Source organism: Microcebus murinus, chromosome X, assembly GCF_040939455.1.
Source record: "Microcebus murinus isolate Inina chromosome X, M.murinus_Inina_mat1.0, whole genome shotgun sequence".
Taxonomy (NCBI): Eukaryota; Metazoa; Chordata; class Mammalia; order Primates; family Cheirogaleidae; genus Microcebus; species Microcebus murinus.
In genome coordinates, this window is record NC_134136.1 from 94,408,588 (window position 1) to 94,421,781 (window position 13,194).

At 41.1% G+C, this 13,194-nt stretch overlaps 1 protein-coding gene and 1 long non-coding RNA gene across 2 annotated transcripts in view; one reads left to right on the plus strand and one right to left on the minus strand.

The window, feature by feature from the left end:
• The window catches only part of ADGRG2 (adhesion G protein-coupled receptor G2), a 107,738-nt gene that overhangs the window by 5,453 nt on the left and 89,091 nt on the right, over positions 1-13,194 (minus strand). The window contains exons 18-27 of the mRNA XM_075999297.1: positions 12,893-13,049; positions 11,948-12,091; positions 11,214-11,336; positions 10,528-10,573; positions 10,024-10,127; positions 8,799-8,920; positions 7,191-7,459; positions 4,803-4,902; positions 3,961-4,244; positions 399-500 (exon numbers count right to left, since the gene is read on the minus strand). Coding sequence (XP_075855412.1) covers positions 399-500; positions 3,961-4,244; positions 4,803-4,902; positions 7,191-7,459; positions 8,799-8,920; positions 10,024-10,127; positions 10,528-10,573; positions 11,214-11,336; positions 11,948-12,091; positions 12,893-13,049 — 1,451 coding nt within the window. The remainder of the gene's footprint in view (positions 1-398; positions 501-3,960; positions 4,245-4,802; positions 4,903-7,190; positions 7,460-8,798; positions 8,921-10,023; positions 10,128-10,527; positions 10,574-11,213; positions 11,337-11,947; positions 12,092-12,892; positions 13,050-13,194) is intronic.
• Positions 138-10,329, plus strand: LOC105882377 (uncharacterized). The gene is made up of 3 exons (XR_012915945.1): positions 138-386; positions 1,497-1,565; positions 8,230-10,329. It is a non-coding gene; the product is annotated as an uncharacterized LOC105882377 (long non-coding RNA).

Consider the following 13,194-nt stretch of genomic DNA (forward strand, 5'->3'; position numbering starts at 1 on the left):
CTTCATTCAGGAAGTAGCAAGCCCATTAATTCTATTGCTCACAGAATTCCCAAATGTGAATAATTATTTATTTTTATTTTAGTTTTTTAGAAACAGGGCCTCAATATGTTACCCAGGCTAGACTTGAACTCCTCAGCTCAAGTGATCCTCCTGCCTCAGCCTCCCAAGTAGCTGGGACTACAGGCACACACCACTGTACCCAGCTTTATGAATAATTATTTTTTAATTCACTAGGGTTTTTTCCCTTAATGTTCATAATCAGTATTTTCTGTTGAGCAGGTCCCATTCTCCGATTTCCAGATCAGATGGCCTTTTGGCAATGATTGCTTTGGATCTTAATTTATAGATCTTTTCTTCAAGATTTTAAGAAGAGGAGAAAAAGTAAGGTAAATCTTTACCAGAATTTTCAGCCAGCCGTAACTTCCCACAACAAAGATACCGCCTCCATTGCTTCCTGACATTTTCTTTTGCTACACAGTAAAAGATGAATATGAAAAATCCTAAAGAGGGGGAAAAAAAAGCGCTATAATACAACAAATTCCAAACTAAGACCTGAATGTCATAAGCTTACTTTGCACAAAAGATAAAATCTTTGGCATCTGTGAGTAATGTGGAATTTTGCAAATTGAATAAAATGTCCAAAGTCCTAGGAGAGCTTGCTAATGAAAGGAATCGGGGGATGCCTTTTTTAATGTTTGCAAGGTAAAGAATATAAAAGGAATGATAACTTCACATTTCTAAAATTAAATTCACACATCCTATTCACACGTCTCTTCTCACATCCTATCCCTGGCCTTCCCCATCTTGGAACAAGCCATCCACTCAGGATCCCAGCTTGGACCTAGGCTCCCATCCCTCCCTCTCTCCATATGTATAATCTATTTCCAAGTTCTGTCAAATGCCATCTTCTCCACACGTCTCCATTCCCTCTCTCTTCCTCCCCAATCCACCACCACCCTGTCCTTGGCTTGGGCCTTCCCCTCTCCCCTCCAGCCTGGGATACTACAGCAGTGTACTTATCCACCTGCCTACCGCTCTCTGATCTGCTCAAGGAAATTCTCCCGGAGTAGAGAGCAAGCTGAAGACTGAAGGGGCCCTCAGGCTCCCCACCTCCCGCCCACCTGGGTGCCCAGTTTTCCAGGCCAGGGCTTCCCACACAGCCCCATGGCTGCCAATAAATATCTGCTGAATGAATGGATGAATTCTGAGCTCTCTACTATCTACTTTAAAACCTTCATTTAACAATGCCAGGTTGGCTTCCAGAAGGGCACACGTGCCCACGCTCAAGACTGCTGTCTGAATATTGCATACTTCTGCTCATTTACCACCCTGGGAGGCTACCCTTGTTGCATAAGGAGAGAAACAGCATGTAGGAGAGAGGCCAGAATCAGAACCTATAGTATCTCTACTGTAACCAACCCCCAAACCCTGTGAATTAGGATTAGTTCACTTTTATAAATGAAGCAATAAATTCTTTCTATCTGTTCATATTCCAGTGAAAAGATATTCTGGGGAAATGAAGCAAAAGAGGCAGATGTGGTTTCTACATGAAACATGTTGTGAGGGTAGGTACTTTGCTTTCATGTTAATGAATAGTGTGATGTGGGCATATATATTTTTCTTTTATAGTGTCTATTACTTTTAGTATGCTGTTGTTATCAAATAAAACTTTTTCTTCAAACCCTTATAAATGATTTGCTTATTTGGGGGGAGGGATTTGTATTTAATACCATGTAGTGCAACACCTGGATATACCAGTTCAGGAACTGGTATATTGTAGGTAAAAAATAATAACTGTACATAACCAAACAAGCATATCTGCTGGATTCTTCCAAATAAAATGAGAACCAATGGCCAAATCAGCCATTTAAATTTAACCTCAGATTGGGATTTCTTTGAAAACCAAAAAAATAATCTAATGCCTGACAGAACTACAGGAGGACACTGTGGGAGCTAAAACAGGCAGATGAGAATGCAATTAAAAGGCATCCAACTGGAGGATCTAGAATAAAAGGACACCAAGGGACAGTGAATTATTGTTATTGTAATGTAAACCTATTTGCCAGATGGGCTTTTAATGCCAAAGAACTTCCATTAAAAACTAACAACTGACAAGTCTTTCATAACACTGCTCCAAAAGAATTAGTAATTTGCTTTTCTAAAGAATGCAACTGTAAGGGTTCCAAAGTGACTGGGCTTCATTATTAAGCAATGGGAAGCTCCAAAGTAGAGGACAATAGGCAGAGCCTGCCCCTCACCTGCTGTGTGTCCCAGCCCTTAGGTAAGACTGCTGCCAGCCACTGGGGTCTGTCTATTGCCTTCTCATTTACCTTTGCCTTCAAACCAAACCTTGACCTAGGAGGTCACAGTGGTGAGCCCACACAGGGACATTTATGGTATGTGTGCTTTTTTTAAATTTCAGCATATTATAGGGGTACAAATGTTTCAGTTATGTGTGTTGCCTCCCCCCCCCTTCGTCCCCAGAGTCAGAGCTTCAAGTATGTCCATCCCCCAGATGGTACACATCAAAGAATGTATACTTTTTTGTATGCATGTTCTACTTAAATAAAAACTTGTTTTGTTTTGTTTAAAAGGAACCAAGTGAAGGAAGAGTAAATGGCTCTTTCAGAAATAGTTCCTGGCAGGTTCTCCTCAATATGGTGTCTCCAGGAGATAATGATGGATAAGGAGAAAAAAAGCACCATTTCTTGAATTTAGTGAAAGCCTTTCTTCTAAAGATCTTAAAACACCCTTTCTTAATGATAAATTTCTGTTTTTCAATGAAAATATCTTAAGCCACTGAAAAATAAAAATAAAATCCTAAGCCTCCCTAACTGACAGAATTGACTGGTTCTTGGCCAAGGGGCCTCCCAGAGAAGCCTTAAAAACCAAGTTCCCAGCCATGATAGGAAGGGAGGTTGGACATGCCTCATTGTACCCCCTCCCTCACTAATGGCCATTAGTCTTTCTTTCTTTCCTAAAAGTTAAACAAAAACCAGCCCTTTTGAAAGACTTGCTCCACTGCTGATTTCAACCAATTGCCTGCCAGGCTCCCCCCTCCTTTGTTGAGTTGACCAGTGTTCCTTCCTAATAAGAAACCACTGACTATGGACTCGTTCTAGCTGGCTGACAGAGGCTGAGCACCAGATGCCTCTGTGCCCTCCATTTCACCTTATGACATATAGAGCCCCACTTGTAATGTATTTAAATGTTAGGCCTCTACCCCAAAGTGAACATGGGATGCACGTAACATGCATGTTTACTTACTATGCATATGCATGTCCCCATAATGAATATTCATAGCCCCTCCTGTAACCTGTTAAATATGTATACTTAGCCAAGCCATTTGGCATAAATTCCTGTCCCACCTTTCCCTCCCTTGAAGTGCCTGCTTTAGGTTTTTGCCAGAGGCTATGTTTCTCAGCCTGTGGGATAGCCAACCTACAGGCTGCAACCTGTTATAAGAAATAAAGCTCTTGTCTCCAAATGTACGAACCTTATGATTCTTCAGTTGATAACACTAAATAAGCTACTTTGCGTATACAGGCATATCTCGTTTTATTGTGCTTTGCAGATAATGCATTTTTTACAAATTGAAGGTTTGTAGCAACAAACCTGTTGGTGCCATTGTTCCATCAGCATGGGCTCACTTCATATCTCTGTGTTGGCAGTTTTTAGCAATAAATTATTTTAAAATTAAGGTATATATACATATGTTTTAGACATAATGCTAGTGTATACCTGACTGACTGCAGTGCAGTGTAAACAAAACTTTTATAATCACTGGGAAACCAAAACATTTGTGTGACTTGCTTCAATTGCAATATTTGCTTTACTGTTATGGTCTGGAACCAAACCTGTAATATCTCCGAGGTATGCCTGTTCTCTTTTAGTATCTACATTTTTATATTCAACTAGGATCATTCAGTTTGTGAATTTATTTAATGCTGTAGAGCTTACCTTGTAAGGTGTTAAAGATGGCAAAGAGATACATGAAGGTGACGTTAACTGGTCCCCAGGCAAAGAAGGCAAAGCCCCAAGTTATTCCCAGTAAAAATGTAAGGCCAGCAATACTCCTGAGGTCTTGAATACTGGTTTTTCGCTGGGCTCCCAGTTGCTTCTTCTTTTTAATTCGACAGAGCTGAACCAGGACCACAATGAACATGCTGATGTTCAGCAAAAATATCACACAGAAGTATCCCACAACTGTAATATAGAATACTGCATTGCTGTTGATCCAGCAACTGGAATTTGGGGGGAAAACAGGGAAAAACAGATTACAACGACAAACTAGAGTTCAAAATGATAACAACGAATCTATAACGTTTTACTGAAACATTTTCTACAAGGGAAAAATAATGATAAAACTGCTGTTCTCTACAACCATTTATAGCTCTAGGGAAAAGAATCTAAGTCTATTTTAGGATATTTGGTGATTAAAAGGATTTTAAAAATAACATTCAGGATTTTACTCTTATAAACCTTAGTAACTCTATTCCATGAGTCTTTATTAATAAATGTAACTGGATGTCACTTTTATCAGAGGCTAATGAAAATATTTTCAAAATAGTTCCTCCTAATTCATATATTTTTTTCAAAATAGATTCTCCTGTTACCTAAATAGTAGCATGGCACTTCCAACTAGCTTATCTTGTTATATACGACGGTGAAGGCTGCTGTTAAGCATTGCTGGATTTTATCAGTATAAGAGCAGAAGTCAATATGCTCATCAGATTCTCCACTTTCTTGGAGAATTCCGTTTACCAGTTCACTTAACGTTCCCTCAGGACCTTTGTACTCACAAGTCGTCTGGTGAGCCATTGGGGAATTTCCCATAGGATCCAAGCCCATAGTTATCTGGGGATATAGTCAGGACGATGGTCACAACCACAGCTGGTAGCCCTGGAGGATGGGAAACATTGGTCACACGGAGTTCTAGTAACCAAATGTGGTGAGAAGAGAGACTAGAGAGCACATTCTATTTACTTCTTGTGGCAGACACTAGCTAGCTGTTCACCAGACTGATTTCTTTTCTTTTTTTGCACATGGTTGGACATGCCCAACCGCCCTGTGTGGCTACAAGATTAAGTTCTGGTCAATGGGATACAGGCAGAAGTGATTTGCTCCGCCTCTAGGCCTGCCCCGTGGAAACCTCCTGTGAGATCCTCTATTCTCTTTTTCCCCTCAAACTCAGGGAAACCCTGGAAGCCCTGTCTTGAGGCGGCGTCTTCATTAGCTTGGATCCCTGAATAACTGCAAGACCAGACACTCCTCCATCACCACTAACTTCACTGTGCACAAGCAAGAAATGACCTACTGAGATTTCAAGGCCTGTCTGTTACAGCAGCTAGTATCATCCTTAACTTAGACACATCTGGAATATAAATTAAGAGCCAACAACTCCTGGCAAATCATTCATTATGAAACCAAAAGCCCTTAATCGATTATTTATAACACATTGATAGATCGAGGATCCCGTCTTGGCTGACTTGGGAGTGGTGACTGCCACTGTGCCGGCTCTCTAAGGGCCCACAGGCACTTCCACTAAGAGGAGGCACAATGAGAAGGCTCCTCTCAGTTTAAAATGTCTTTTGGCTGAGAAGGAGCCCTTCCCACCCCGTCACTACCATCCACCTGCCCCATGCCACCAGCTCACGTTCTGTGCACACAGACCTGACATGCAATCTCAATGCCCTGGTAAATAGAAAAACAATTCCTTTGCACAGATCATTGTGTGGTGCCTCATCCAGTCGAATGCAATATTTCATTTAATTCCTTTGTATTTATACCTACTGGTGACACTGACCTATGATAGTTCCCCACGTGAGACACTTCTCTAAAAATAAAATACTGGGGATGGAGGAGCTTATCCTTGACAAAAGGATCTGACCTTTCAGGCTTCCCTAATGAAGACAGAACCTGTGTCCACTATTCAGAGCAGTGAATTCTCTTTCTGGGATGAAGGGGAGAAAGGTGTCATTCTTCACCAAGATACAACGATGGGCAGGGTGGCAAGGGTGGTAAGGTGTTTGCAAACCTGTTGTGTAGAGAATATTTAGCCTGAAGAAGAGGAGAGAGTCTGTGGGGCGATGGTGGCTGTGACACAGTGGAAGGGACATGCAGAAGGAATCGGAAAGCCAGGCCCTGCTCGTTTGTAGCTCTGTAAATTGGGGGTGAATCACATCATCACTTAGAGCCAGTTTCTTCACTGGAGTTGCAATAACTGCTTTGCTACCCCCACTGGCTTGTCTTTAATGGGGTTACTTATGTGAAAATACACTGAAAAATAGGGCATTGTATTTACATTACAATGTAAATACATTACATTATAACATGTAACAAGTTATATGTTACTTGTGGATTATTTAAAGGACTCTCTGTCAGAAGAGAGTTATTGTTTTCTGCCCGAGAGAGAAAAACCAAGATCACTGGTAAGTGCCACCAGGGAGCCAACTGAACTTAATGGAAAAACAGAACTGTAGAGCTTGAGAAAATGGTTATTGGCTGCCTTATACGGTAATGAGCTCCCCAGTAATAGAAGTGTTCAAGTACACATTAGATTATCTTTAGTCAAGGATAAGTCAGGTCAAGTTGAGGAGGCTCCTATATTGGGTGGGGAGTTGAATCAAGAACCTTCAAGATCTTTGGAGACTCTAAGCCTTTGTGACCCACCACCAACAGGTTACAGAATCTAAAATATCACACCAGTATGATGATGCAGTTCCATCAGGTTTTATAAGTCCATCGTCTCACTCTGCCCTGCTGAGCATACAGTCACACGTGTAATGTATCTGCTATCTTGGAGGTACAAAAGAGAGTGACACTAGCTTGGAGCTAAGGGATGGAGAGTTTGGCCTCACTACCACCAAGATAACTTTCCTAATTTATTGAGCACCTTCTGGCACCTTCTGTGCCAGTCTCAATTCTAGTTCCTGGAGATACAAAGAGGATTCATGGTCCAACCTCGAAGAGTTTTTCATTCCTGACAATTCCAGAGGAAACATACAGGTGTTCTAGAAAGAGTCCTCACAAAGTTGCTCTTTGGGCAGTGCACATGTAAGAGGATAAAGCTGTTTTAGAAACTTGCCAAACGTGATCTGCGTCATCGTTGTCTCTACCTGATTGAAAATCCAAACACTGGGGAAAATACAGAGAAAGTCCAGGCAATGCACAAGCAATCTTATACGTACCCCACCCGACAACGCAGAATTTAAGGATGTATTTTCGGATGTAAGTATTAAACACTTTGACAAGGGCCAGGTACATATGGAATGCTTCCAGGCCCATCCATGTGAATGAGACCAAGAGAAAATAATGAAGAAATACAGCCACTGAGATGCAGAGGCCTCGCGTCTTATAAAGAGCAATCCATGAGTCCAGGAGGAAGACTAGGTTTAGCAGGAGCAGCGCAGCACACAGCTGGATGAGGATTTTGGAAGGGTAATCCCTCCGGATCTTCCTAAGAAGAAAGAACAAGAAAAGAATTAGCATTACCTTCTGCCGACCCTTATAGAACCATATTTGTCAGGCTGTCTCTGAGATTTAGCAATTTATTTTTATTCTTTGGTAAACATCTGTATACATAGATGTCTTCTCTTTTAGTGTGTATGTGCATATGGGTAGGGGATGGTTAAAACCAAGAATAACAAAGGAAAAATCTAAACAGAATCATCTGTAATAACTATATGGAAAACTTGTGCCTATATTTCAGTGGGATCTCTTACATGCTGACTGGTGACCCATACTTTTAAATAGTTTGTAGTAGATGCTACTGAGCACCCACCCCATTTCTCCCAAACTTCTAGAAGCATTGCTGCTGCCTTTCATATAATAGGCATCTATGTTCGGATCTTCAAAATATGCCCAGATTCCCATATTATCATATGTTATTAATTAAAATGAGATCATGGAAAGAAAAGTTTAAACTATAGCTAAATGTAATGGCATAGGAAAATACAGCTAATTGATGACATGTACATGTTTATGTGTGCAAAATTAGATCTGGTGAAATCATTCTGAGTAATGGCTGGCCTTATGGTAATTTAGTCTCACTAATAATATTTCCAAAGCTCCACTAGAAGATCTGTAGTCACAGCTGGACCCTAAGTTTGGCACTGAAAATAAATTTGTACATTTCCTGATCGGTGTCCAAAATCTAAATCCCAAAACCTACATATTGTTTCATTTAGATAATGTAATAAAAATGCCTATGTTCTTCTTTTCCAATAGAATTTGTTGGGATTCTCCTGAAAAAGTGACCAAAGGGACTCTTCTGGTAAGCCAAGAAGAAGATGCTGTTATTTGGAATGTCATTCTTGCTACAAGGCTACACTCACCAAGTATTTTTTTCAGCGAGGGTTTTGCACCCTTATTCTTTTTCATTCCCACAGCAGTTAATGTATTTAATCTTTTATGTTTGCTCAGTCTCATTTAGCAACTTAATTTGTTAAACATAGCTCTTATGCCATACATGGTGCTATGGTCTATTTCAGATTGTAAATTCTTAGATTTTGGCATTTGTATCCATCTTTCATTTCACACTTAATGTCTGCTAGGTAGCAGGCACCATTCTGAATGATTCAAACATGATTATGGCACAACCCCTGCCTTTGGTGAGCTCACAGACTAGTGAAAGGACGCAAGCATATAAATCGAAAAGTCCCATGAGGTTTACACATAGGTGCTCCACTAGGTGGGTGTACAGGATAAGGCAGACCAAGGAAAAGGCTTAATTAACAAATGTTGGCAATGGACGTGAGCACTGGGTCCTATCCAAATTTCCAGTTGTGAATACTCACTCAAAGGCTATGTAGGTTACAAGAGTAACTGACAGAAAAATTGATGAAAGCCCACAACCAATATACGTGATAAACGTCAGAGCCATCATTTCAGCAGGCAGTATGGAAGTCCGAGATAGGTCCTAGAAAATAAAGTATTGCTTTCAATAATCAAATATTTCTTTTTTTTTCCTTAAGCGATGGGGTCCTGCTATGTTGTCCAGGCTGTAGTGTAGTGGCTATTCACAGGCACGATCCCACTACTGATCAGCACAGCAGTTTTGACCTGCTCCATTTCCACCCCGGGCTGGTTCACCCCTGCTTAGGCAACCTGGCCCCCCACCCAAAGGAGGTCACCATATTGATGCCAAACTTAGTGCAGACACCTGATCGGCATAGTTCACTATAGCCCAGAAACTCCCGGGTTCAAGCAATCCTCCTGTCTCAGCCTCACGAGTAGCTGAGAGACAGGTGCTCACCACTGTGCTCAGCAATAATCAAATATTTCTAAATAAATAAAAGAGTTCTGATTTACATTTATTGAGTATTCCAGCTATCCATTCATAGTCTGTTCAACAAGCCTGTAAGGCAGGCACAACTATTATCATATCATATAAAGATCAGGAAACTGAGGCCCAGAGAGGTTAAATAAGTTGCCCAAGGTCACACAGCTGGGAAGTGGAGAAGCTAGGATTCAAATTCAGGTCTGGCTGAATCCAAAGCCACATACTTGATCACTGCATTCTAGTGCCCTGGAAAAGCACTGGACTAGGAGCCTAAGACTGGAATTTGGCTCTTGTCTCTTACAGTTCTTAGTTCTATGACTGTGGGCAATTAACTAGCAAATGAGTCTTAATTCTGATTTCAATAAAATGACAGTAACAACACCCCTTTCTACCTAACTTGCAGGACTTTTGGGAAGATTAAATAAGATAGATCATCGATGTCAGAGTGTTTTGTAAAAATTTGAAAGTGTATTGCAAACGAAACTATTTTTATTACTCGTTCTAATCTGAATTCCTTAATCCTCTGAGCTATTTAAAAGAGAAAAATGTAAAGGTAAGAAGAGAATGTGAAAAAATACTTGTATTCCATGTTCAAGGGTGCATTTGCTGATTAGAAGAGTAATGTCTTTGGTGTATAGCTCTGCCACAATATCATATCTGCTCATCTATCAAAGTCATCCATCAATTAGACATTGGAGTGGGATGCCAGAATCGAAGGCCACGTAGCACGGGCACATTACCAATAGAACGCCAAAGCTCGTAAGGTGGCTGCAGGTACAGACGGTTTCATTCAGCTTCCTGTCTTTGATGGAGCAGCCATTGGATGACCAGCCTCCTGCGCCCCCTGTTGGCATCGGGAAGAGCATCTGTCAGCAAGGAACAACACTGACTTGTCACTCACCCGCTCAAGGCTTTGAAAAGGTTTTGAGTGGGAACCCATACTACTAAGTGAAGTATCCCAAGAATGGAAAAACAAGCATCACATATATTCACCAGCAAACTGGTATTAACTGAGTAGCACCTAAGTGGACACACAGGTACTACAGTAATAGGGTATTAGGCAGGGGGGAGGGGGGTGGGTATTATATATACATAATGAGTGAGATGTGCAACATCTGGGGGATGGTCATGCTGGAAACTCAAACTTGTGGGGGGAGGGGGGGAAGGGCATTTATTGAAACCTTAAAATCTGTACCCCCATAATATGCCGAAATAATAAAAAAAAAAGGTTGAGTGGAACCTACCGTTTCTGCCCAAGTCCCAAAATACACATTTCACTGTTAAGTCATCCTGCAGTAGAAAGATAAAATCACAAATAATTAATTTGATGAACTAAAAAAACTAAAAAGCAATTAGAAAAAATCCTATGGTATTTTTAATTTCAGAATCTTGGGCTTGATTTTTGGAAAGGTTTTATTTTATATGGTTCCTAGGAGCAAGTGAGCCCTATACAGGTCAGCACTTCTTAAACTCATGAATCGGGCATAGAAATCACCTTGGGGCCTTGTTAAAATGCACATTCTGGCTCACTGGGTCTGGGCTGGGGCCCGAGAGTTTGCATTTCTAGCTACAGGTCTGCAGACCACACTGTGAGTAGTGAGGTCATTGGTTTTGCTCAATGTGAGCTGAACTGAGAGATGTTGTCTCTTTGGAGGTGGCAATCAGGCCTGCAACCACAGATCTATGCACACTGAAATTCAGCAGTTAATAAGAGCTTGCTTTTGCACCAATTCTTCTTGGCAATTAGGTGGTCAATATTAAGCATGTTAAAACCCAGCGGAGTGACTGAGTGATTTTAGTCTTACACATACTCCAATTGAGTTGCAGGTTCTTTCTCATGGCTCTGCCTTTTCCAGGCCATGTCTCTTAGGGGCATAGTTTGTACAAGGTGTTCCTGGTCAATGAATAGGCCGGACAGTCCTCTCCCCACCTGGCTTGGGTTGATGTGCTTTAATGTGACTGTCACGTTTCTTGTCAAGTTCTTGATGGTTATGTTTGCAACACTTGATGATATGACGTAGCTGATCAGAGAGAGGTTCTCCAGGGAAGAGTCCTAGGACACCGAAGAATCAGCAAGACAGCAAAAGAAAATGAGACATCATCAGAGAGTTTACAGCTAGAGGAGACGCTAAGGACTTTTTAGTCCACATTGTTTATTTTATAACATAGGTCAGAAATTGAGGGTCGAGGGTAAAGTGACTTTCACAAGGGACCACAGTGAGAAGCAGAGCTTGTTCCACTATGCAATGCTCTAAATACTGAGCTAAATTGCATAGATGGACACAACAGGATCTCATGAATCTTTAAAGGGAACATAACATTAAGATATTTAAGCTGTGTGTCCCTAAGCAAGCCACTTAACCTCTCTGTGCCTCTATTGACTCATCTGTAAAATGGGGTCATAGTTCTTCCCTCACAGGGTTGTTGAGAGGACTAGAGTTAACGCTTGTAAGTGCTTAGGATGGTGCTTGGCAATCGGTAAATACTACATACGTGTCAGTTACTTATCACCAACAGCATCGTTAGGCTGTGCTTAAAAATGAACTGCAGTGTTTTGGCAATTCATGTGACTTATGACTTAAGAATATTTGAAGATTAAAAGAAATAAAAATCCCCCTACCTCCAAATAAAACCCAAATGAAAAGCAGTGAGCAGCAGCTTTACCTGAAACAGAGCAGGCGTTTCAAAAAAGTTGAACTGAACCCTGGAAGCCAGCTCCAACTCATTAGCTGGTAAATTACTCATCAGCGATGAAGGAAGAGTAATAACACCAATGCTGTTCTCAGGAGCGTGGGTTTCCAGAGAAACCTGAAAATCAGGGGAAAGATAATAAAAACGTCTGGAGCTCGTATAATGAGATGGAAAACACAACTAATTAAGATGGAAGGTCCTGTAAGGGCGTGCTCTGTGCTATCTCAACATAAAGGGGCTTCTATTTCCGTTTCTCTGGCTGCTACTAAATTAAAAAGAAGATGTGTAATAATGAGATGAAGCCTCCAGGCAGGAAAGGGAACATTTTAAGGCTATACAGAAATAGCCAAAAAGTGCAAGATGACTGTAGACCCCAGGGAGACCATAGCAGCTGACACACCAAGTTGGTGACCAGTTATGGTGGTAAAGTCTTCATATAATCATATTCTTGCAAAGAGAAGATTTTACAAAGAGTAAAGCAAGAGTTGGTTTTACTTGGGTGTTACCAGCCCTCAATGCCTCTAACAGGTGGAAAGAAAATACTAGAAGCAGGGTGATAGCATCACCATATACAACTGTGTACTTGTAACACTTGTCACAATATTGAAGTGGGTTGATAAGTAGCTGATGCCCTTGCCCACTTCTCCTAACTACATGAGACCCTCCCTGGACACCTCCCATCCCAAACTTTCATAATCCACTCGCTAAAAGGTTAACATGGGGTGCAACAGCAATCTACAGAGTCCTGCTCCAGCCAAGACCAACATCTTTGATACTGTAGTGTATCACTGTTCTAGATGATAAATATTTTAAATATCACCCCTGACTAGAAGCAGGAATTGCCTGAATCGTGAAGTACAGCAGAGGCTACAATCATACCCAGGAAAAAGGTTTTTTCCACAATCAAGTACAACATACCTGAAGATTTGTAGGGTCTTGGGCTGCAAAGGTAGTTGTGTCAAAATTACTGGCATTCACTCTGATCACGGCCAGAGCCAAAGAAGGGGAGGTTAGACTTATGGTCTTGTTTGAAAAATTCAGCTGTAAGCCAATGTCATCCACTACTTTTAGCAATCTGTAAAGATAGGTTGGCAGTTTACATTTAGTAGTCCTACTTTGTCTCCCCATCCTAAGCAGAACAGAGAATAGCAACTTGAGATATCATTATGAACCTAGTATTGGGAGAAAAATATTGGGTGATAATTAATCATGTAAACAGC